At 36.1% G+C, this 27,897-nt stretch overlaps 1 protein-coding gene across 1 annotated transcript; it reads right to left on the bottom strand.

The window, feature by feature from the left end:
* Positions 1-4,561: 4,561 nt before the first annotated feature.
* On the bottom strand, positions 4,562-24,857 carry LOC127851707 (transmembrane protein 19-like). Its single transcript, XM_052385562.1, has 7 exons — positions 24,690-24,857; positions 15,907-16,017; positions 12,044-12,181; positions 11,417-11,546; positions 7,837-7,964; positions 7,380-7,595; positions 4,562-6,795 (listed from the first exon to the last, which is right to left on the bottom strand). The coding sequence occupies exons 1-7, from the start codon at positions 24,775-24,777 to the stop codon at positions 6,629-6,631; spliced, it is 978 nt and encodes a 325-aa protein (XP_052241522.1). The 5' UTR covers positions 24,778-24,857; the 3' UTR covers positions 4,562-6,628.
* Between the last annotated feature and the right edge of the window lie 3,040 nt (positions 24,858-27,897).

Raw genomic sequence — 27,897 nt, forward strand, 5'->3', positions numbered from 1 at the left:
CGTTATAAAAAGGTTATTTCAATTCACTAAAGCATTTAATTACAAGAACAAGTGCATTTTATGTCCATTACAATACATGTAACAGTATTGGCATTGTATTTATCTGCATTTGATGTGCATTTAATACACTTAAAAATGCAGACCAGACACACTTCTAACAGAAACAAATGTATTTTTTCTGCATTTTTCCAGCATTAATACTCTTCAAGTGTATTTTTTATCATCCCTAATACACTTTACCAGGAAAAAGGTATGTTAAAATGCATTTTTAGTTTGTTTTAAGTATATTTTCAAATGCATTAAGACACTCTTTGCAAAAAATGTTGAACAAATACTTGCAAATATTTTATATAGTAAAGTGAAGTAATAATTAAAGTTTTGCATGAGCATCAAAAACAGTGTCGAATTCATACCAGTGCCTATTTAGTAGCAGTAGGCCTTATAGGGTCTACTTGTGGTAGAAATAATGCATTTTGTATAATACAACATACATAAATTAAAAAATATAGCTGCCCATACAGTTCAATACAATGTTCAATTAACTACACTACCGGGTATGCAAAGTTGAAATATGACATCAAGCTTGGAATAATCTTTTCAACAATGTATAATATGCTGTTTTAATTTATAAGTGAAATAGACACTTGCATATAAAAACTGATTTTACATCAAAACTAAATGTTTAATTTGATTTTTAGCTCCACTGGCCAAAGGTCCTGTGTCCATCGTGCGTCCGTGCATTAACTTTTCCTTTAAACATCTCCTAAACTACTGGTCCAATTCTGATGAAATTTCTTAGGAATGTTCCTGGGGTGAACCTCTTTCACATTTGTTCAAATTATGCCCCTGGGGTCAAATTTGACTTTGCCCCAGGGGGTCACAAAATTGAAAATTTGCTTATATAAGGCCTATTTTGTGAAAACTTTCAAAATCTCCCGTCCATAACCATTGGGCCTAGGGCTATCAAATTTGGTATGTAGAGGCATCTAATAGTCCTCTACCAAATTTGTTCAAATTATGCCCCTTGGGTCAAATTTGACCCTGCCCCGGGGGTCACAAAATTGAACATATGCTTATATCGGGTATATTTTGTGAAAACTTTACAAATCTTCTCGTCCATAACCATTGGGCCTAGGGCTACCAAATTTGGTATGTAGTGGCATCTTATAGTCCTCTACCAAGCTTTTTCAAATTATGCCCCTGGGATCAAGTTTGACCCTGCCCCGAGGATCACAAAATTGAACTTATGCTTATATAAGGCCTATGTTGTGAAAACTTCAAAAATCTTCTTGTCCATAACCATCCGGCCTAGGGCTATCAAATTTGGTATATAGTGACATCTAATAGTCCTCTACCAAATTTGTTCAAATTTAATCCCTAGGGTCAAATTTGACCCTGCCCCTGGGGTCACAAAATTGAACATATGCTTATATGATGCCTATTTTGTGAAAACTTAAAAAAAAATCTTGTCCATAACCATTAGGCCTAGGGCTACACATTTTGGTATGTAGTGACATTGTATAGTCCTCTTTTTAGTTTGTTCAAATTATGCCCCAGGGGTCAAATTTGACCCTGCCCCAGGGGCCACAAAATCAATTATATGCTTATAAAGTGCCTATTTTGTGAAAATTTTAAAACTCTTCTTGTCCTTAACCATAAGGCGTAGGGCTACCAAATTTGGTATGTAGTGACATGTAATAGTTCTCTACCAAGTTTGTTCAAACTATGCCCCTTGGGTCAAATTTGACCCTGCCCGGGGTCACAAAACTGAACATACGCTTATATGGGGCCTATTTTGTGAAAACTTTAAAAATCTTGTTGTCCATAACCATTGGGCCTAGGGCTACCAAATTTGGTATGTAGTGACATCTAATAAACCTCTACCAAATTTGTTCGAATAATGCCTCTGGGGTCAACTTTGACCCTGCCCCAGGAGGTCACAAAACTGAATAAACGCTTATAAAGCGCCTATTTTGTGTAATCTTTAAAAATCTTCTTGTCGAAAACCATTCGTACTATGGCTACCAAATTTGGTATGCAATAACATCGTATAGTCCTCTACCAAGTTTGTTCAAATTATGCCCTTTGGGTCAAATTTGATCCTGACCCGCGGGTCGCAAAATTGAACATTATATACGCTTATATCTTGCTTATTTTGTGAAAACTTAAAAAATATTCTTGTCCTTAACTCTAGGACCTAGGGCTACAACATTTTGTATGAAGTGAGATATAGTAGTCCTCTACAAAGTTTGCTCAAATTATACCCCTTGGGTTAAATTTGACCCAGCCCAGAAGGTCACAAAAGTGTACATGTGCTTAAATAGGGCCTATATTTAAGTATTTGCACATGCAAAGAAATTTGTTTCAGCCTTTTTTTCAGCAGTGGAGCGATACAGGGCCATCATGGCCCTCTTGTTTAAATACTCAAAAAATGAAACCGTGTTCATGCTTGCATGAACACAGTTTATAAATGCTGTCAGAATAATAAAATATGCAATTACTATAATAACTAATGCCAGGGAAAAGTGCTTTTTGTACTAAAAAATTCGAATGAATATTACAATAATACATTCTGAATACTTTGGTATATAATTAACAGTTTTGTCTGAGAAAATCACTAAATTTTATATATTTATTCAAATTCACATAAATCATATTTCAAAAACACATAATTACTTCAAATCCTTTCACACAATACTGAAAAAAATGAAAAAAAATATATGTATATATATATATATATATATACTTGGAAAACTAAAAATTAAATATGTATGTTTCTTTTACATCATTTAGGACTTTTATTTTCAGACAAAGTAGAGTGAAGCTTAAAACAGTATCCAATTGTAAGTCAATTTTGGGAAAATCAACCTTATAATTATTTTCTGTGTTGGTCAATGTCATAATTGGTATAAAATGTATATTGAACTGGAAATTTTCTTTATTTTAAATGATAACATTTGCTTGGTCTGCCATAATTGTCACAATCAAGTGGTCTTTTTACACTGTAGTTTTCTCACTGACTATGGGTTTGTTCTGAGAATGAGCCACACAAAGTATCGTTGGGGAGATGAGTTGTCAATTTTGTGTTTATCAGTCTTTCATAATCCAGTATACATGTACCTGTAAAAAGTGAATTTGCAACTAATAATCACACAATATACACAATTAAAATTGTATGCATTTAGATTTATTTAGTACTGCACATTAATCATTTTCCAAAAATATGTAGCAACATTATATTTTATACTGCTGCAATACTAAAGTAATTTACTAATTAAAGGTCGCTGATGTGTAATGGATGTGGTGTCCACCTAATGATCTGGAGGTCACTGGTTTGATCCCCAGTGTGGGAGCATTCTTAAGAAATCTCCAAGAGACACCCAAGTACTGGTTCTAGGCCCAGGAAACGAACTCAAGAGCATTTCACATACATGCATGTAGTAAGTACTTTAAATTTAATCGAACTAAAAATTGGATAAAAATTAAAAACTGAAACCCTTATTTATACATTTTATTTTGAATCAAGCAAATGTGGAAATTCATTAAAAATAATGAGAAAAATTTAAAAATTCTACTTTAAAGTAATCATGATAATTTAGATTATTTTCAGAATATTTAATGATGATAATGATACAATTATATATTACCTAAATGATAAAAATAAAACATGTAATGTTAATTTATGAAAAAAAAAACGTTTTAATTTTATCAATATCATGGTAATTACAACTAGATACAGGCAATTAGATCAGAAACGTGCATTAATTATATTAATGATCAACCCAGACATTTGTAGTGATTTATGGTCACTATTTTGATTAACGTTCTATACATGACCTGTCATAAAAGGTTTTGTTTAGCCAGTACTACAATCGGCAATGATAGACTGTATTGCATACATATTCCATCGTCTATTATCGATTCGCTTCCTCAAACTGAACAAATATTTAATGTTTACATCGCGAAACGTAATGCATCTAGTTTCACTTTCGGTTTGGTTGGTTTTGTAAACACCGTAATTTCATCTTAAAAATTGGATGATAGGGTGATTAAATAATAATGGAAAAGTAAATCACTTGGATAATAGGTCAAAATGCAACACAAATGAACGTTAATAGTGCTCTTAATATCAAAGTTTTGGTAAAAAGTTTGGCGCTAGTTCAACGCGCATCGTATACAGCCTCATAACAATAGACTGACAACCTTTTGGGTAGTAAAGTAGTAATACAAGGCAATATGGCGACCGTTAGCCACGAGGCCTATCTTACGGAGGAATCCGAGATAGCCGATGTATCACGATTGGAAATTTAGTTGAAATTGGCTCGATGGTTTAGTAGAAGAAGATGTTTACAAATTGTTTACAGACAGACAGACGGACGGACGCCGGACGCTGAGTGATCACAATAGCTCACCCTGAGCTATCGCTCAGGTGAGCTAAAAATCTGACAATGGTGGAGCCAGTAGGGGACATACATGTTTATTGCTTTGCAATAGTTTTGTTTATACTTGAAAAGTCAACAAGTGCCTTTTTTTTAACTAGAGAGAACAACAAATAATGTCAGGAAATTTTGGGAGCACTTTATTACCAACAAAACGATTTCAACCATTTCTCCATGTTTATTTTCTTAATAAACGTAACAAAATAGTAACAATATATTTCCCACATAATATTTAAATGACAATAATTTTCTCATCAGAGCCAACACAGTTCAACATGTGATTAGTTGTCTAATGGTAATACACACAAAGGGGACAGGCAAACAACTGTACCTTGAAAACTTGTGAAATCCCATTGTGACAGTTGATATTGCATTATTTACATATAATACACATTTTCATAAACATAATGTTAATACACACATCTATATAAATACAGATAATAAACAAAACACTTGACATTTGCATTGAAAAATTAATAAATTATCAATTTTGAATAAAACAAAATAGACATAATTGTTTTCAGTAACCAGTAATTAAACAAGAGCACCGCATAATGATGCCACGCTCGGCTGCGGATGCAGTTTTAAATAGATGAAAGCTTGTCAGATTATTTTTTTTAAAGGTCACAGTGACCTTGACCTTTGACCTAGTGACCCAAAAATGGGTGTTGCATGTAGAACTCATCAAGGTGCAGCTACATATGAAGTTTCAAAGTTGTAGGTTGAAGCACTTTGATTTTAGAGCCAATGTTCAAAACCTTGACAAAATGTTAAGGTTTAAGCACAACGCGGACGGCGGACACGACGACTGACACGAGGAGCTGGCTATGACAATACCTCGGATTTTCTCGAAAAACAGCAGAGCTAAAAAATTTAAAATTTTAAGATACAACTTGTAATTAAGTTAAGGTAATGTTGTTTTTCAATACTTGTGAAATTGTATGTTAAGGTCGACACTTGGCATAAACACCATGGTGGGAAACAGGCATTTTGACTACAACAAATTGGATCAATATTCTGGAGGAGTAAAGAGGAGTTAATTGCAATCAGCTTTCATAGAAACATATATTGAAATAAATTTACCTGTGAGATGATGGTAATTTGCCTATTAAAATGTGAACACTCTGCATGATTAATTATCTCTTAAAATAATACAAGCATAGTCAAAATGATAATCAGAATGCATACATAGTATTAAACATTAACCCTTAATACTGACTGGTGTGATCACAAATAACGTCTATTTAACTGCAACATAGAAAACGTACAATATGACAACCATCAATAATATTGCAAATATCACAATAGATTTAAGTCTCGGTACTTTTACTTGGTAATAACAACTGCAAAGGCTTTGTAAAGAAAAATTCTACACTATATTTCATTATCAAGCTTAATATAGATTGATAAATGAAACTGTAATTTTTTGAAAAACAAAGCAACAAAAACAAAAATAAACTTAATCTGTGAAACAATGTGGAGCAAGGTTAATAAATTTCAGTTTAATATAAACTGCCTAAATTTGCAGACAACTGAAACAATCTTAAATGGTATCTGTCCTTTCAGACCTGATGAAAGTTTTCAAGTGAAATAATATTTACAACAACTTTTATTATGAACAATTTATTTTTTTGCATCATCATATGGAAATGGGTGTGTATCGGAAGTATTTTACAAATAACCCAATAAGCCAGGTACCATCTACCAGAAATGTATCAAGTATTTATATGTTAAGTTTGACACTTGACTCATAACGAGACAAAGTTCTGGGTCCAGTTGTTTAAAACTTGTACGACCTTTCAAAATAACAATCTGTTAACTTAAGACATAAATATAATTAACATAACAAGCCACATGTTTATCAAATATTTAAATATTATTTGATCATAAGTATTTGTTTACAATGAACATAAACTTCAAAGATTCGAAACTTAACATAAATATTTTGATCCAAACCTAAACCGCTCTTAGCATATCTGGTCGTCAAAGGTTTGAGCAACTCAGCCCTGATAATTCGGTGCTGTGTAACATGGACTATGTAAGGACAATTTTTAAATATCAAAATGAGTCTCTTATATGTTCAATAATTCAGATCAACTCAACAAATTATCATGTTCAGAGAAAGTCGAATACATTCATATGCACAGTATGACAAATGACTCATGACGACATAATTCGTGTCCCACAGCCTACGTGAGTGCAGTCCAGACAGGCAGGGCCACACGTGGCGCAAGAAGGGCTGTGATCAAGGAGGCCATGAGGTTCACGCCGTGGTTGTCAAGGAAGTCTGTACCACAGATGTCCTCCACCCCCGGCCCAGGCTGCCCTACCACACGCTGAGTCTTCTTGTCATAGCCTGAAATGGAACGCGTTCTGACAGTTCTGACCACATGATAAATATGTAGTCCTACAAACAAGGTCTTTTTATTTGAGCCGCACTCTGTACAAATTGCGCAACATGAATGTGCTTTAAGTGTCGTTCCAGATTTGCCAGTGAGGTCCACTTTTCGCCAAAACTGGATTTTTGTTAAGAAGACACTTCCTTTGAAAGAAAAAATGTATAAAACCTGAAAGTGTTGTGACTGTACAGGCTCACCTAGGACGACACTTTATGCACATGCATAAAGCCTGGTTTTCCTGAAGCACAGCACATTTATTAAAAGTTTGTTCCCAGGACTCCATCACTTTTAAATAAAAGTATGATGAAGATCTCTCTAACAAACGATGGAAATCCAAGATGTCTTCATGGGTCAAGCTAAAATAATCATACTGGCTCTTATGTGATTTTATAAAATACGTCACTTAGGAAAGTTATAAACAAACAAAGCTGTCGTCAAAGCTATGCACTGCTCCTTGAAGGTTATGCATTAAGCCCCATTTTCCCAGAACAACATTTATTTATATAAAAGAAACGCAATTCAAACCAAATAAATCAATTACCAGTGTACTGGAGAGTAGCGCCCAGGAGCGAGTCGATCATTGAGCCCATCAGTCCAAAGATGCCTGCCACGAGAACAATGGGCCACTGTGGGGGAGAGGAGGTCAGGTAGTCCTCGTTGACACACACCATCTGGGTCAGGTAGAACGCCAACCCCGGGACAACACCACCCACAAAACTGGCTACCGTCCCAACCACAGATATACCACCGTTGGTCCCTAAAATGGGTTCCAGTAATAGCAATTCTGAGTACATACATAACAGGTCAGACACTTTTTTCTTGGGCATGTTTATACAATCTTAGAAATTGATTAGAACTTGATGACCATACTCTTGCCAGTAAGTTAATACCATTTCATACCTGGGGTCAATTAACTCAATTACCCATAATTGGCAATCAAGTGCTTTGCCAACTGAACTACCCCACCTTATACAAACAGAAGCATTCCCAAAACTTACCTCTTGGCACCTTAGAGAAGTCAGTTATCAGACGGACAGTGGGAGAGGAACCAATCACAGAGCCGATCTCTGAGGCAAATGTGTCTCCACAACTACAGGACAGGGCACCCAACACAGCCATGCAGAACCTGAAACATATACCAAAGTTTGGCAGTCAATAAATAAATAATCATGTGTATAATGTATGTAAGCAATGTTTATGATTGAATCAGACATAGAGAATTCTAGGTTAGCGTTGAATACCGAAAATTTTATGTTGCGAGGCTTAGAACGCCGGGAGCGCCAGCCTTGGTGAGCGCTTTCGGTGTTCGAGCCGAGCAACATAAACTTCTCTGTATTCAACGCTAATCCTAGTATTCTATTTATCCAATTTGATTTTTTTTCAAAGTGACATTTTACATAAATAGATTTAATATCCTTAACAATAATTTTAATTCATTCTTAAAAGCGCTTAAAATCTAACGAATGTAACCATGCGTAGTGATATATAGAATGTATTTGTTTTGGTACGCAAAATGGTCTTAACAAATTTCACACTAAAACTGAAAAACAAGAAAAAATATCACCATATGCCTCGATTCAATTTTACGCAGCAAGAAAATTGTAACACATTACGACCGCCAAAAGAAGATTTTACTTTAAGATAATTCATTTTATTTCCAAAGAAAATGATGAAAATCCAATATGGCGGCGATTGCTCCTGGCAAAATGATGTCGATGTCAACATACATGTGCATGCAGATTTAAAAACAGAGTTGTTCTCGACATAAATTATCAAAAAATTTATACTCCTTATTTTTCATGGACGCTGCAGATTTTGATGGCATCTAGATCTAGCCTTCACATCCTGTAGTTTGTGACCCAACACAAGATAATCCGTCATAATTCTATTAAACTTTGAAACACTTGTTGCAAATGGGTTATTCTTACTGAATAGACTTTCTTTGATAAAATAACAAAGACAAAGTTTATTCATATCAAAGAAGTACTTTTATGTTACCTTAAATCCAAAATCAAAACTATTCGAATAGACTACTGAACCAAAATACACACAGATCAATATGTTCTACACACATAATTTCACATCCAAATAGGCACGCACATTCTGAACATCAATAACAAGAATAAGCTAGATATACATGTAGATCTAAATCCTTTGTCTCACCGGTTCCATCCGAGGTAAGTAGTCCATACAATATGCACTCTTTCATAATTACATCCAGGATAAATTTACATGAAAAAAATGCGCGTCTTCAATGTTTTATTCCCAGACAGCGAATACTAGATTCGTGTACACAAAAAGATGACATCACATATTTTTGGAAAATGACGCAATAAGTATGTCATTTTATGACGCCATTAATCAGCTGATTCATTTTACGGATGGCGAAAAATTATGTCCCTTGACTAGATCTAAAGATTAAAGGTCGTATAATTTTAAAGCAAAGGTTTTCAAATCTAGAGATTTATGAAAAAATCATTCAGTGGTAGAATTAAAAGAAGTCTGTGCATGCGATATGTATATTCAACAAGGTGGGATACAGGCTAGTTTATTCCATGAGGTCAATGTCGGTATAAAAATGGAATAAAAGTTATTACACATAGTTTACCAAACAAAAACATATTGTACAATTGGCTTAAAATCAAGCTTAAAATAGATTTTGCCCTAGCAGTGATAAGTACCGTAAAAACGCAGTCATAAGTCTACCCGGCTCATAAGTCGGGGGCTATACTTTGGTACCATAATTGGAGATTTTGAGTATGTTAGCTTCATAAGTCGAGTCAGAAATTTTCTGTTTACGAATTTCATAAACGGACGCCATTTTAAAGGTACATGAAGTTGCGGTAGTATTCTATACATTGCAGAACGCCAATCACGCACTAGTTTCTCACTTATACCAAAATCACGTTCAGCAGCACTGTTGTTATTTAAATTCTCCGCAAACTCTATCACACGTATTTTAAATGCATTGTCATAAGCCTGGCGTTTGCGTTTGCCAGGCATTTTCAAAGATTTATCGTTAGTCCAGTTGTGTTTTTGTTTATCTAATTAATAAATGGTTGCACTCAATAATCCACGCTAGTAATTATCCACAAACTATTTTCCGCTTTTAATCCGAGAAACAATATTATCACTGTATCTTGTAATCCAATCTTTGTACTTTTAATCTGACTGTCAAAACAATTGATTAGTGTCTCGGTAAAACGTGTTTTTATAACAATGATTGACATACCCAAGAAACCGCTAACTCCACCTTTTTCTCTGGAACAGTTTCAAAGGCGGAGCTATACACGTGCTCAAGCATAATGGGGCGATTGCAAGCGAGTTACGAACACGCGATTGGTTAGGCATATCGCTTCTTTAAACAAAGGAATCCAATTTTGTCGGCGAGAAAGGTGTACTTTATGGCTTCTTGACAGGAAACGGCTTTCCTTTGATGACGTCAAACTGTCGATTCACACATATTGCGAATTTTCACGAGACTTTAAATGATGTCCTTGATTCTTTGTTTACATGAACAGTAAAAAAAACCACCTGCTTACATGAAGACTTTGGATTAAATTATCAAAATAAAAACAAGAGTAATTGCAAACTGTGATTATATTAATTGGTAAGTATCAGTAAAAATACGACGTTTTGTTAGTCGTAAATCAACGATTTTTTTTTATACAACAACAACAACTATTGCCGCGGGGATCAATCTTCGTCGAATTTTTTTTTTCATGGAATTTCATTATTTTGTTCATGGACCACCTCATAAGTCGATACCGGTTTTTTAATTAAATTTTGGAGGTAAAAAATCTCGACTTATGACTGCGTTTTTACGGTAGCTCTGACATCTCATGTCATAGGAGCTAACGATTTGTATACAGCCCCTTTAAAACCCCATGTTGTCATGGGAAAGATGTACAACATGGGGGAACAAGGGGACTGTATACAAATTTTCCGCACTGTAAAATATGGGGGCTATTCAAAATAAGTAGGCACTGTAAAATTTAAGGGAAAATGGTTGCGCTGAAAAATTTGACAGCAATATAGGGGCCCAGTAAAATCATGTGGAAAATTATAAAAAATATGAGGGAAACATGTAAGCCCTGAAAAAATATGGCGGAAATTTGGGGGGGGGATACTGTAAAATATGGAGGAATAAAGGGGCCCTGTAAATGATTGTGGGAATCTGCACAGGCTAATCTGGGAATTATTTTTTGCTTAAACACGATTTTCCCTTGAAAGTGTCTTTTTCTCAACAAAAAAAATACCAAGAAAGCATTGCTGTCCCCACAGGCTTATCTGGGATGACAATTAACGGACATGAATTAAGTCCAGTTTTCCAAGAACAACCCTAAAATGTTTGTCTTGTGTAAAAAAAAGACTTTAATAGCCATATACTCCGAAATAAATAATTCTAACACAAAAACAGGCTATTTTGGATCTTCCATAGCGCTGAGTAATGGGTAGCTTACAATTTACTTTGTTAATTTTTGTTTTTTAAATGTTTGAAACAAAAAATCATTACTTATGCAATTGTCAGCAAAAAAACACAACAACAAATCAAAATACAAACTCCAAATAATTTACCAGGAAGGGCTGTAGTATCTTTTCCAGTCAATCAGTTTTTCATCGCATCCAACATCAAGAAGATATAGGAAGGATAGGATAGCGGCTATTCCTCCATTACAGAAAACTTGTACCCAGTTACGCTGACCGCCTGGCAAACAAACGTTGGAGTACAGTCAAAAAGTTTGAACTAGGGGGCAACATATCAGAATCACACAAAGCTTTTGATTATGTAAGGAGTGTAAGAAAATACTTATAACTTTCCTCTTGATCAAGTAAGGACTAGTAACCACCCCTTCGATCAATAAGGGACTTGTAAATTTTCTCTAGATCAAGTAAGGACTTGAAACCTTTCTCTAGATCAAGCATGGAAGTCTTGCAAACTTTGTCTAGATCAAGTAAGGACTTGCAACCTTTATCTAGATCAAGTAAGGACTTGTGAAACTTTCTCTAGATCAAGTAAGGACTCTTCTAATCTGTAATACTTCATTTACTAGAATTTTTTTAATCAACTGCCTGAACTTGACAGATCTTATTAATATTGGAACTTGAGATATATAGTGTAATAATAACAAAGTTGATAAAAAAAAGAGCCTTGAATGATGAGGAGTCGCTGAAAACGCACTGTTTAAACTGATAAGTCGTTACCTTCCTTAAAGTCCTCTTCCTGCCTCTTTTTCAGTTGACCTCTGAACTTGGTGACCTTTGACCCAGATATGAAGAATGCCAGCAAGGCAGAAAAGAAACACAGGTTGCTCACGGTGAGGAAAAATGCAACAACACAACCTGCAAGTTAAAAATTTTACAAAATTGTTTATGATTTACTGAAACATTTCCATGAAACATAACCATAACATGATCTGTCTGTAAATACACTGTAATTACTCTATGTCATTCTTGTAATTACTCTATGTCATTCTTGTAATTACTCTATGTCATTCTTGTAATTACTCTATGTCATTCTTGTAATTTCTCTATGTCATTCTAAGTAAAAAGCAATCTGTCAAAAATGTAGGCTGGGGATGATTCTGGTGCTTTTGTCCAGATTCAAGTTATTGAGCACAGCTTGTATATTTATAGTCACAGTGGCCTTGACTGCATTGGTCAGAGCAGATTTTAATTGAATACCACCTGTTTGAAGCCACCTGCCTACCATTGCAGGAATTCAGCATGCAACAGTATTAAACAATACTTATCATAATTATGTGCACACATTGACATTGGCTTAGGGGCATAGATTTTACCAGGGCCCTCGTTCGGCAGTTTTTACCGACGAATATCAGCGGCTTCCCCCATGAAAAAAGTATACTTTTTTCCCCTATTTCAGCTAAAAATTCCACCCTCCAGAATTTTTATTTTTTTTTACTTTTATACCTGTTGCCAGCTGGTATCGTGCTACTAACCTTTGATTAAATGTATATTTATGTAAATCACATTAAAATATAGCAATTTTAGGTGTTGAATGGTTGGTGAAAAGATCTTCTAAAATTCCCCTTTTTCGCCCAAAAAGACGCAAAATTCCCCCCTGTAAGGGCCCAGGCCCCAATCCCCCAAAGTGTAGAGAGGACCCTGGTTACAAACATATCTTGTGTGTACCTGTTAACAGACAATATTGCTTTCTTTGCAGCGTAAAAAACATGAAGAGGCATTAACAAAACACAGAACAAGGGACAAAATTGTCACAAAACCAGGTTTTCATTGTGAAAAAAAAATCTGATAAAGGGAGAAAACTCAAACTGAACTTTTGAAATGACCAAAAAAATTAACCCCGTTTGTAAGTTGTTTTGTTTTTTAAAATCTATTTTTAGTCGTGGCGACCTTGACATTGGAGATATTGACGTGATTCTTTCGTGGGACACACCGTCCCATGATGGTGAACAAATGTGCCAAATGATTTTAAAATCTCACAATGAATGACATAGTTATGGCCAGGACAAGCTCATTTATGGCCATTTTTGACCTTTGAACTCAAAGTGTGACCTTGACCTTGGAGATATCGACGTAATTATTTTGCGCGACACACCGTCCAATGATGGTGAACAAATGTGCCAAATGATTTTAAAATCTGACGATGAACGACATAGTTATGGCTCGGACAAGCTCATTTATGGCCATTTTTGACCTTTGAACTCAAAGTGTGACCTTGACCTTGGAGATATTGACGTAATTATTTCGCGCGACACACCGTCCAATGATGGTGAACAAATGTGCCAAATGATTTTAAAATCTGACAATGAACGACATAGTTATGGCCCGGACAAGCTTATTCCGCCAGCCCGCCAGCCAGCCAGCCCGCCCGCATTCGCCAATCTAATAACCAGTTTTTTCCTTCGGAAAACCTGGTTAAAAACATACAAATTCGTTCTCAATCTTTTACCAGACATTCTGTCCAGTAAATTGGACCGACAGGTCAGACCTTACAATAATTTACAGGACATGCCATGTTAAGAGGAGAATGCTTAATGAAGGTAAGTAAAGTGTTGTCACAGATTAGCCTGTGCAGGCACCATAGGCTAATCAGAGAAACATTCCATAAAAGCGGTCACTGATAATCAGAGAAACATTCCATAAAAGCAGTCACTGACAAGGGCTGTTTGTAAAACATGCATGCCCCCCATATGGGCTCTCCGTTGTAGTGAGAGCCATTGTGTGAATATGTTTTTTGTCACTGTGACCTTGACCTTTGACCTAGTGACCTGAAAATCAATAGGGGTCATCTGCCAGTCATGATCAATGTACCTACATGTATGAAGTTTCATGATCCTAGCCATAAGCATTCTTGAGTTATCATCCGGACACCATTTTACTATTTCGGGTCACCGTGACCTTGACCTTTGACCTAGTGACCTGAAAATCAATAGGGGTCATCTGCGAGTCATGATCATTCTCTTATCAAGTTTCATGATCCTAGGAATAAGCATTCTTCAGTTATCATCCGGAAACCATTTTACTATTTCGGGTCATCGTGACCTTGACCTTTGACCTGAAAATCAATAGGGGTCATCTGCGAGTCATGATCAATCTACCTATCAAGTTTCATGATCCTAGGCCTAAGCGTTCTTGAGTTATCATCCGGAAACCATTTTACTATTTCGGGTCACTGTTACCTTGACCTTTGACCTAGTGACCTCAAAATCAATAGGGGTCATCTGCGAGTCCTGATCAATCTACCTATCAAGGTTCATGATCCTAGGCCTAAGTGTTCTTGAGTTATCATCCGGAAACCATTCTATTTTGGGTCACTTTGACCTTGACCTTTGACCTAGTGACCTGAAAATCAATAGGGGTCATCTGCGAGTCATGATCAATCTACCTATCAAGTTTCATGATCCTAGGCCTAAGCGTTCTTGAGTTATCATCCGGAAACCATTTTACTATTTTGGGTCACCGTGACCTTGACCTTTGACCTAGTGACCTCAAAATCATTAGGGGTCATCTGCGAGTCATGATCAATGTACCTATGAAGTTTCATGATCCCAGGCCCAAGCGTTCTCGAGTTATCGTCTGACAACCACCTGGTGAACGGACCGACAGACCGACCGACAGACCGACATGAGCAAAGCAATATACCCCCTCTTCTTCGAAGGGGGGCATAATAATCAGAGAAACATTCCATAAAAGCAGTCACTGATAATCAGAGAAACATTCCATAAAAGCAGTCACTGATAATCAGAGAAACATTCCATAAAAGCAGTCACTGATAATCAGAGAAAAATTCCATAAAAGCAGTCACTAATAATCAGAGAAACATTCCATTAAAGCAGTCACTGATAATCAGAGAAACATTCCATAAAAGCAGTCACTGATAATCAGAGAAACATTCCATAAAAGCAGTCACTGATAATCAGAGAAACATTCCATAAAAGCAGTCACTGATAATCAGAGAAACATTCCATAAAAGCAGTCACTGATAATCAGAGAAACATTCCATAAAAGCAGTCACTGATAATCAGAGAAACATTCCATAAAAGCAGTCAATGATAATCAGAGAAACATTCCATAAAAGCAGTCACTGATAATCAGAGAAACATTCCATAAAAGCATTCACTGATAATCAGAGAAACATTCCATAAAAGCAGTCACTGATAATCAGAGAAACATTCCATAAAAGCAATCACTGATAATCAGAGAAACATTCCATAAAAGCAGTCACTGATAATCAGAGAAACATTCCATAAAAGCAGTCACTGATAATCAGAGAAACATTCCATAAAAGCAGTCACTGATAATAAGAGAAACATTCCATAAAAGCAGTCACTGATAATCAGAGAAACATTCCATAAAAGCGGTCACTGATAAGTCTGTGTTGACTGCACATGCTTATCTGGGCTTACACTTAACGCACATGCATTAATCCCCGCTTTCCCAAACTCTGCTAATTGAAATAATTCAATAAAGTATTAAATATGTTTACAAACTTTATTTAAATGTCAATCATGTGGAAAAATGTCAGACATGTTGAACAATGTTTCCATAGTCAAGCTAAGGTTTCAATGGTTCATGATGCCAACCTGCAATAGCTCCTGATTGATCCAGACTTTTTCGATGCAGGCCCCAACGTGCAATAAAGTAGGGGGCTAACAATGCAATGAGGAATCGCATCGGAGAAATTGCTTCAGCATCTGCAAATACAAGACACATAACTTGAGGACACTCAGGTATTACATAATTGCTATTGGAGCTCAGCATACTTGACTTTGCTTGTGTCTGTTAAAGTTTCTTACATTTTCATAAAAATAACTATTTGGATAGCAGGAGTCAACTAAAACAAGAGATGTGTTTGTCAGAAACACAATGCCCCCTACTGCGCCGCTTTGATTTATTTTTGTTTATTTTTTATTATATCCCTTTAAAAACTGATCTGTACCTGCCAAATGATAAATAGAAATCATCTCCCTTTAAAGGTTGTTACTTCCCTTGGATTTTTTTTTACCTTTGACCTTGAGATATGCATGCCAAATATCAAGTTGCTATCTTCAATATTGCAAAAGTTATGGCCAATGTTAAAGTTTTTGGACGGATGCGCAGACTGACAGAAAGACAGACGGACTGACAGACAGTTCAACAGCTACATGTATATGCCACCCTACCAGGGTCCAGGGGCATAAAAACGTCTTTATTGACACAAGAGCCTACAAGGTTAATGTTGTCCGAGTAAGCACAGGATCTCCATAAGTTTCATACACCTAGCTTAAGCACTTTTTAGCTTGCCTTGCATGTCCTGCATGCCACATTTCCCTTGGAAGTGAAAGCAATCCATTTGTATCCGTGTTCCTTTCCATTTCCACTTAAGTCGAAGCAATACTTGTTTCAGAACTTACAATTACAATTGAAAAACTTGTGGTGATTGTTTATTAAATGTTGGTTAAAAAAATCAACAGTGGTTTTGTTTAAAAAAAAGCTTTCTTGAAAAAATAAATTAGAGTTGCACCTTAAAGTATGCAACATTTTGATATTAAGCCAAATAATAAAACTCTTGACTTTCTTGCTTGAATTCCTGTGTCATGTACCTTATTAATAATATGAATAAACATTAGACTATAAACAACATTCTGGACATGTGTTTCCTAAAAAAACATCTATTTAATGGCACATTATAAGTGTAGTGCCAGTGACCAGTCCACGAAACATGCACATGATAGGGAACCATCAACCAATCAGCAGGGAGCTGGATAGTTGCAATAACACTACTCTCAGCTTTATAACCCAAAGCGTTGCTGGGAGTTGTAATGCGCTGTCTTTTGTCAAAAGGTGCAAAATTTGATCCCCACTGAAAATGCTAAGGAACACTGATACTGCAAAAACTTATCAACGTTTACCTGTCTAAAGCACAAACCCATGCAAATGGTACCATTAAAGCAATAAATAATTGCTTTTTATTTACTTTGTTATTCTTTCATACGCTCTATCAACCATATTGGTAAACTGTCGTAATGTTGCCAACAAAAAGTGTCGCTATCGGTAAGGTCGCAACACACCAATCTTTTGGACTATTTGATCAAACAGGTGAATATCAAATTAAATTGATAATAAAAAAAAAATATATGAAAGATACAGAAATATTGAAAACATTTTAATACAAGGATATCAGTAAAACTGATGGATGCTCCCCAATGATGCTTTGTCGATATATGGTTTAACTTTGTGGAAAAAAGTGTGACCTTGAGAAAATCTATTATTAGCCTCGAAAAGGTAGAGGTTCATGCAAGGTATGTACATGCCAAATATGGAAGAGATCGGTAAAGTATTGAAGGCGCTATGAGAAACTATAACAAAAATGTTTTTTGAAAAGCGTGGGGATATTGTGGTTATCTCCGCCGTCTGTCCGTCCGTCCTGGCCACTATCTCCTCCTACAAGCTACACTACAGCTGTTACTGTAAAAGCGCTAGAACCTTGAAACTTACAAACATGGTAGCTATAAGCATATGTGCGACCCTACACTATTTGGAATTTCGATCTGACCCCTGGGTCAAAAGTTATGGGGGTTTAACATTGGCCATAACTTTTGCAATATTGAAGATAGCAACTTGATATTTGGCATGCATGTGTATCTCATGGAGCTGCACATTTTAAGCGGTGAAAGGTCAAGATCATCCTTCAAGGTCAAAGGTAAAAAAAACAAATCCAAGGGAAGTAATAAGCTTTCAAGGGAGGTAATTAATGAACCTGCCAAATGATTTTTTGTTTTTTTAATAAATCAAAGCGGCGCAGTAGGGGGCATTGTGTTTCTGACAAACACATCTCTTGTTTTATGTTATTTTACATTAACTTCTTCATTTCTACACTGATTTACTTCCAATTGATATTGAACATCTCATATGACAATACGGTCAATCTCAACTATGCATGGCCTCATTACCAACCCTAGGACGCGACCTGGCTCAAACATGCAGCGTGGGGATCAGGTTGGCCTCTGCCGCGCCATTTCTAGTTTATATTGTTTCAAAAAAGTTTCTATCAAATTTTTAATTGTCATTTCTTGTTAACCATACTTTTTCCTACTATTTTTAGACTCAAGTTGTTTACATTTTTTCTTACAAGAAAGGATCCTTTTTTCAGTGTTTCTAGTGTGTTATATTTAATAATTCTCTAAAATTATCTTCTACAGTAGTGTAGGTTTCAGCTGGTGCCAATGGATTTAATAATCATTTATGAACAAAATTAGAAAATAAGGACTTACAACGCCCAAGAAGAAAGTGGTTTATAAGTTGAAAACATGTGATTAGTTACTCTTTTTGAAAGATTTCATTAGAACTGGTTCATGTATTAGTCAATATAAATTGCCGCCATAGTCTTTTGCAGAGTTTTGTTTTGGAAGACTCTTTCTGGACGCGAATTATTTCAGCTAGTTCGTTTATCACTCAAGTATAAGTTATTTTAATTGTGCACATTGTTCCGAACTTAATATAGAATGTCAGGGGTGTGATTGAGGCAAAGTCAGAGGGGAGGAAAATTCTGTTGACTGATTTTGACTACGCGAATGGCGCGCATAACGCAATGACAAACATAAAAACAGACATTAAAATAAACAACTTTTTGAACTTCATAACAATATTTCTTTATAAAAACCTGTTAAACTTCACATTTAACATACTGAGGATGCAAAGTAAACAGTTAAGTAAGTATTTATTGTGATCAATAGCAGCAGTTTTTCAATGTATTGAATGACAGTTAATAGACTAAATATAAACAAACACACTTGAGTGTTCTTCTGATGTATTAACTGAGTTATATTAATATATTTAATTTGTTTACCTTTCAATATCTTGCATTTCACATCTTCACTCAGTTCAAAGCTATTTCTGTTAACTGAACAGCGTGACAAACATAATAAAGCAGACTATGCATATGAATCTGATTATACACAGACCCACTGACATATAAAAATCAAATCATGTTTGTCTATTTCCATGTTCGAACGATACTCTCTAAATTGTTTTACTTCGCGAGTAGACTACACTCCAATTTGCAAACACCGGTTTCCGTGACACAAATTCAGTGGGCACATTTCTTAACAAAATATGTGTTGCTTGTATCTAAAACGTAGTCTTTTTTTTTTGACAAACACATTTTATAATTCCTATCAGACTAGGTGATGTTAGTCGTTTATTCGATTGCTATTTGTTAGTTCAATAATCTTAATTTTCTCTTCACAACGGCGCCATTTGCAAACAAATCATAGATTGCATTTTAAGAACACGATTTTAATTGGAAGATTGGGAAACGACAGCCAATTATATGGCTCGTTTTAAACATGCTTAGGCAGAATCTACCAGTGTAAAATGCGGAGAGATTTCGCGGGCCGCGGATATTTCGGGCCGCTATGAAATACGTCCGCGGAATCGGTGGTAGCCCCTCTCCCCCACATTTTTTAAAACGAATTTACGCAAATCTCAGAAGTGACATCCGGGACAACCCGATCCGCGGAAAAATCACACCCCTGAATGTTAATATAAGGAATTATATTGACTTCTCCAAGGCTTTGGACAAGGTTCCCCATTGACGTCTATCAGCCAAGCTCCACCACTACGGGATCAGGGGCAAGACATTGGGATGGATCAAAAGTTTCTTCGCACACCGACAACAACCGGTGGTACTGGATGGGCAGACATCCTCTCCAGCACAAGTGACATCAGGCGTCCCACAAGGCACAGTCTTAGGACTCCTCCTGTTCCTAGTCTACATCAATGACCTTCCAGGTAGTCTCCTCCACAGCACGCCTCTTAGCGGATGACTGGATTGCAGTGCACTACAAGAGGATCTGGACTTACTACAAGATTGGGAACAGGACTGGCAAATGATGTTCAACCCAGACAAGTTCGAGATCATTCGCATCACCAACAAGCGGAAAGTGATAGACAAGCCTTACTCCATCTATGGCCAAACACTGAAGCAGACGAAGGAGGCAAAGTACCTGGGTGTTACGATCGACAACACACTCCTGGAACAGTCACATCGACACAACAGCAAAGAAGGCGAACTCAACAACAGCCTTTCTCCGCCGGAACCTATCTCACTGCCCGCGTAACATCAAGGCAACATGCTATAAGACACTGGTCAGACCCCAGCTCGAGTATGCGTCGTCAGTATGGGACCCACACACAAAGGCCAACATCAGCAAGCTCGAGAACTGCCAATGGAGAGCAGCCAGGTTCTGCACGGGTGACTATCCCAACACCAGCAGCGTCACTGCTATGACGAACCAACTGAGCTGGGACACCTTAGCATCCCGCCACCAACATACCAAAGCAGTCATGATGAACAGAGTCATCAACAACCTAGTAGATATCAGAGCACAGCACATACTGATCCCTACTGGAGTACACACCTGGGGCCACGCCAACAGATACTTACAACCATTTACGAGCGTAAATTCCTACATGTTCTCCTTTTTTCCCTCCAGAATCAGACTTTGGAACGGTCAGCTTACCTGAAGAAGTTATGTCAGCCCTGTCCCTTGAGGTCTTCCAGACAAGGATGGGTGCGCTGCATGAGTAACTCTGGAGCAAGTTTTTTTTTAACCTGATTTTAACTGCACCGATGTTCCCTTCACTTATGTACATATTCACATTGTGCGACGATGCTCCAGAGGAGCCCAGCACTTAATCCGGAAGAAGAAGGAATTATTGTTATACATTACCCCACCCACTTCTGACCATTTCAGAAAGTGATATGTCCTTAATGATTTCGGGGAGGGCCATGCGGATGCAAGACATGCTGTAGCGGGCATGCCTGGGCCTAGTCCATATAAACGGACTCCCAGAGCTTTTGATAATTTTTGCTATGGCGGCTCTGGCAGTCCATATGCACCCCTTCATAAACATGGATGCAGTTCAGCGCAGCGAATCCGTGCGCTTCACTAAACAGACGTCGTTCGAGACAAATTGAGGCAAATAATGAATAAACTTCATAAACATGTTAAATTTACCTGAATGGCAACCTACGGATGTAATTCTTTGCATGCACCCTATAAAAACACGACGATGTTTCCACACACTTTTCTCGCTGACATGTTTATGTTTAAATTTGAAACAGTGTATTCTGTATCAAATACCACATCGTTATCTACTTTATAGGCTGGAGCACATAACCCGACGTGCAAAATATTGGTGTACTGCGACCTAACCAATATTGGGTCAATTTTCCAATATGTCGGATACAGCATACAAAACAAAACCTCCAAGTCAATAAAATCAATTATTTCTTGCTTTAATGGTACCATTTGGATGATTTTGTGGTTTAGATAGTTAAACTTGTATAAGTTCTTGTAGTTTCAGTGTTCCTTAACCCTTGCATTGTTGATAACATTTTGCACCCATGGCCAAGAGAGAGCGCATTGCAACTATCAGCAGCCCATTGGGTTATAAAGCTGATAGTTGAATTATTGCAACTACCTAGGACCCGGAGGGTCAATAGGCTGAATACCTGGATACCTGGATAGTAGGGCCATAAATTTTAGCTTTGAAGCTATCTTGGCCCGTCTTGTAAAGGTCTTCTTGTAAATTTTCTCACAAATTAGTATTTTACTAATTAATTTCATTGTGCGCATAACATGATGGTGCAAATTTTTTGACGTTCCAATTTTCCTTGTTCAGTCGGGTTTTAAAAAGGTTCACATTATTTGCAGAAATAGTTTCTTCACTCAGACTGTTCCAAAAAGAAATAGCTCTTATTGAGAATGAATTTAATTTGATGTTCTTCTTGCACTTAGGTGTTTGGAGTTTCAAGGAATGTCGACGCAGATCATTTTGTGAAAGAGAGAAAAGTTTATCCCATTTCAGACTGTCAATATTGTGCATGGATTTAAACAATTGGATCATATCAGCTCTGTCACGTCTATACTCCAAGGTGACAAGACCAAGTTCCTTCAATCTCTTAGTGTAAGGAAGGTGATACAAGTTTGGCACAAGTTTGGTAGCTCTGCGCTGAATATCTTCTTAATATGTTTTTTTAAATGTGGAGACCATACACTTGATCCATATTCCAATGTGGGTCGCACAAGCGATTTATATAAATAATTAAACATGTCCTTGTCAAGATATTCAAATGTTCGGTGTATCAATCCCAGAATTCTTTGTGCTTTACATGTGATGTTAGAAATGTGTTGATCAAAATTGAGCTTGTTATCAAAAGTTATTCCCAGATCTTTTTCATTTGACACAGATTCTACATATACAAAATTTCCATCCTTCACTCTCATAGAGTATCTGAACACTTCTTCATTACTTTCTATGTGCATGACCTTACATTTATCGGCATTAAAGGACAATTTCCACTTTTCACTCCAATCACAAAGTTTGTCAAGATCAGTTTGAAGCTTTTCACACTCCTCAATGTTGGGAACTTGTGAATATAATTTAGTATCATCAGCAAAGATTTTAACTATTCCAGTGACAACATCGGGCAAGTCATTGATAAAGCAGAGAAATAAAATTGGTCCTAGTACGCTTCCTTGGGGTACTCCGCTTACTACATTAGCCCATGATGAGACAGATGAACCAACCCGTACGCACTGTGTCCTATTATGTAAAAAGTCTTTCACCCAGTTGAAAAGTTGACCAACAATTCCCAATTTTTTCAGCTTAAACAGCAGCAAATCAGGAGATACACGGTCAAACGCTTTGGCAAAATCAAGATAAATAATATCTATTGGTACTCCAGAGTCTTGCATATTTGCCCATTCATCAAAAATTTCTAGAAGCTGAATTACACAAGAACGTCCTGACATGAAACCATATTGAGCATCTGCAAAAAGTTTATTGGAAATCATATGAACTGTTAATCTTCTAAAGTTTGCATACAACTGATGTTAAACTAACAGGTCTATAGTTCGATGGGTCTTTTTTATTACCTTTTTTGAATATAGGCGACACAATGGCCTTTCTCCAATCATCTGGAATAACTCCTTCATTCAATGATTTATTGAAAAGCAATGTTAATGGTTTAACCAACTCATTTGAAGCTTCACTTAGTACCTTAGGATGAATACAGTCCGGTCCTGGTGACTTTTCTGGGTTTATTAACTTTAACACTTTTAAAACTTCAATTTCACTAAAAATTATGTGATTTAATATTTCAATATCATCTGTGATCTCTACATGTTCATTTGTTTCAATCTCTGTTTCTACAAATACACTGCTAAAAAAAGTGTTAAGTACATCAGCTTTATCTTCATTCGTTTCTGCCTCCGAAATGATCAGGCTTGGTCAATGCACCAATAGTGTCTTTAGTTTTTCTTTTGGAGTTCACATACCTCCAGAAGGACTTATTATTATTTTTAACTTCTGAAGCTACTTTCTTCTCGTAAGATTTTTTACTATGTTTTATTGCCTTTGCACACTCTTGTCTGCTGCTTGCATAATTCTGATAAGCTATAGGTGATCTGGAGTATTTATACTTTTTCCAATACTTATTTTTCTTCTGTATTGCTAATCTAGCATCTTTATCCAACCACAATGGTGTCTGTGCACAACGATCATTTTCAAATTTACGTGTTGACTTAAGTGGAATATGTTTAGATGTTACCTCTTCCATAATAGTTTTAAATAATGTCCATGCACTGTTTGTATCACTGTTAGTAAATAATAATTCCCAGTCCACAGAAGAAAGATCAGCCCTTATACTTTCGTAGTCACCTTTGAAATATTGACGCCTTTCTTGGTGTTCTGATTGATCATCTGTATATAAACACAGTTTGCAGCACACAACAGAATGATCACTTTTACCAATGGGCGCTGTAACAACAACTGAATTGTCCAGTTCTATAGATTCATCTGTAGTGAATAAAAGGTCCAGACAGCTGGGATTATGACCCTCTCTAAAACGCGTACATTCCTTTACATGCTGATACATAAAACAATCCAACACTGTATGAAAGAATTGATGACCATCTGAGTTAATGACATAATTACATTCTAGAGTTGTTCAATTAATGTCTTTAAAATTAAAATCTCCCATTATAACATGGTGTGAATATTTTAATTTACAGACTTTGTTGATTAATTCAAACAGTCTTAAATTGTTGTCACAATTAGAGTTGGGACTCCTGTAAATCATTCCAATTAAAATATTGTCTTTCCCTTTTAGTTTCAAAAAACACCAGACATGTTCAGCAAATTTATTTGAATCCAATGCAACAACACTTGAAGCTTTCAGCATTTTTTTTACTAATAACATTACACCTCTGCTTCCATCTGTTATTGGGCAAAACACATCATTTCCGGAAAATTTAATGTCATTTACACTCAGTTTAGCTGGGAGTTGGATTATTGCAACTATACTCAGACAACTCACCTTTATTAAATAAATGTAAAATGGACGAAAATTGCCAGCCAATTAGACTAATTGGCAAAACAATTAACAAAAAAATGATTCCGTTCATCTTTTTTCTACTTTCTAAATTCTATTTCGGGTCTCTGCACAAATCGTGATAATCGTGATCTCATGAATCCGTCTGGTGATCCAGAGTAGCAGGTTACACGCCACACAATTATGACTACCATATCTCTTGCATGAGAGCATGGAACGACAACTCTGCATGGAGATAGATGATTGCTACGAATATAACGCAGAAATATGTCTGGATTTTCTACTGTTGGGAAACGTTAACACCGCTAATTGTCTTCTTATTTATTATCAATGTATAATTATGTGTAACAGCATAACAACATACTTGTTTCGCAATTAAAATATTTAATAAATACAGGTATCTTGCAGGTTTCTAATTTTCTTTCGCAAACTATTGTTGAATAGTTTAAAAAACTAGCCATTTTGTAGCAATTCTTAAATCACAGTCTAAACTGCATACACTTAGCTCTATAGTTACAATTTGAATGCAAATATTAGAATGCATCATGTTATATCATCCATATATTTTTATTTAAACATTCAAATAACACATAACATAGTACATGTGTAAAAAGGTACGTGGTATTGTGTGGAGATACTAAACACTTCACATAATTTATTTGCACATAAAATAATAGTTACAAAATAAGTAATGCTAAAACACTGTCATCAACCTACAGTACAAGAATATTTACGTATATGAAATGACAAAGTGGTGTTATTTTATTACCTTTTACAAAATTAACAATGCTGGTTTTCTACTAGCCATAAAACACTTATCATGGATTAACAAGTAACAACCAATTTATTAATTACACAATAGAAAGGAAATCATATTAATTGCATTAAGCATTTACTAAACAAGTTATTTGCTACTGTTTAGAATTACACTATCTTACTAAAAATGATCACAACAGGTACTTAGTGCTTTAACATACTTGTGGTAAGTTTTGTATTACTAGTTACTGTCGATATACAGACTAAATTTGCATGAGAACTTTCATATTTTTTCAGCATAATTGCCTTCAAATTGTTAATTTAACAACCCTTTGACATTGTTTGCACATCTGATCTTATTATACCATAGCTGATTTTTGTTTATAGATAGACAGATATAGACTTTTCAAAGTTCTATAAAAGTTCACACATGTTCCATCCAAGTAAACCAACAGAACCAATAAAGACAACCACAGATAATAACTGTGTATATAGCTTGGAAATTTTGATAGTTCAGGAATCCCTCCTTTGTTGATTTCTGTAAACCAAAACTGTCAGTTTTGCTGGATAGAATGGCCTCTTGCCTTGGCAAAACAGCTTCTTAAAACGGAAAACCAACAAATATCTTAGAATTTGATCAATAATGCAGATAATTTATAAATGTCTTGTTTTTTGTTGATATCGAATCTGGAATATTTTTTTACGTAAGATTGTGGTACGAAAATCCAACGGTATCGGATTTTGTGGTTTTAGGCCTAAACTTATTAAAGTGATATGTAAACTTTCGGGATATCGGTAAAGTGCGAGAAGACGAGGTGTAAATACGTTAAAAATTAAAGCTAAAAGACTAAAAAGTTAGATCGGAATATCTTTAAATTTTGTGAATAAATGTGTTTATGATGGATAACTACGACATCTTACCAGAATATTGCTCATGATCACACGTAAAACTTTTTTCTGAGAGCGAATGGAAAATGCGTTACGAATTCTTACAAATAAACAGTAGTGTGTCGTTATTGGAATATCGCGAGAATACTGGAAGAATAGAGATGCCAACTATAATGTTTAAAACAAATACTTTTTTAACAAGCGTTTGTGATTTGTCAGGATAATAATAACAATAAGATATCGAAAAGATCAAAGCAAATAAATTCGACAAAAATCTTAGATTCGGCAATATATTTAAGACGGGTTATATTCACGTAAATTGTGTTTGGTAAAGACTGTCACTATGTGTAGTGAACCAGTCTTCGGCTTATACCCACTGAAGAGTATTCAGAGGAGATAATTGAGTAATGACTTAATTCTGGAACGGTTGCGAAGAAAAACAAATAATGCGAGAATATTTAGTGCGATTCGCTACACAATTATGATGTCATTGATATAATTTTTCCTGAGGTATGTATTTGCATGTGATTTAGCATATGTCAAAGTGTTTTTGATTTGTTCAAGGTCATAAATAGCATCGCGAAAATATATGTCGCGTGGCAATTTTTTTGAGACGCATCCATATGTGGTAATCTTATGTAATTTTATGTCTAAATTTCCATATGTATGAACGGTCAACGCCCGCTTCGCGGGCTTTTGCCCGTATAAGACTACTACGACGAGAAGATTGGAAAGTTTTAAGAAGAGTTAGATCGAATAATAACCAACGTCCCGATGCAAGACGTCTGAGGTTGGACCAGACTCTTACCAAGACTGTGCGCAGTCTGTAGGCAGGAACATCTCCGACCGGGCGTGAACAGCGTCCCTTTCGAGCTGATTGAGTACGGATGAGAGGCAACGACTGCAGCAATGACGGCACTGTGCCAGCGCATATGGTGAGGAGAAAGTTGCATAAGGAGATGACATAGTCTATGGACATCCCCCTATCAAAAAGGGCAACATGTAGTGGTGCGAGAAAAATAGATACCATAAGCCATCACAGCAAAGTCATGATACGCAACATCCTTAACTGACTGAAAAGAAAGGCCGAGGCACGGCTGCAGAAGAGCAGGCTAGATATGCAGAGCTGATCGGAGCACAGTGGAACATATCTTCAACTGCACAGTCATCATTTAGAAACGCATACAATACCAACGTGATCTCTTCCACAACTTTAAGGAATATCTATCCAATTCACGTGGTAATCCACATTGTGTATTGATCCACCATACACACTTATCAGTATATATAAAATGTTCTATGAACTGGCTCGTCAACGGTTAACTTTACTCTTTCCTCTGCATGTGAATTGAGTAGTGTTAATAAGGGTGTGATCACATCGGAATGCGTGGATAAAATGCACTGATTTGATTTCGGGTAGGGGTGGGGTTATCTAAAGAATGCCAAATCTATACATTTAAAGGCGTATTTTAATCCTTCTTTATTACCCACTCTACACAAATTTCGGTGATATACTGACACCCAACATTATCTATTGTGGACACGATTT

This window comes from Dreissena polymorpha, chromosome 11 (genome assembly GCF_020536995.1).
Source record: "Dreissena polymorpha isolate Duluth1 chromosome 11, UMN_Dpol_1.0, whole genome shotgun sequence".
Classification (NCBI taxonomy): Eukaryota; Metazoa; Mollusca; class Bivalvia; order Myida; family Dreissenidae; genus Dreissena; species Dreissena polymorpha.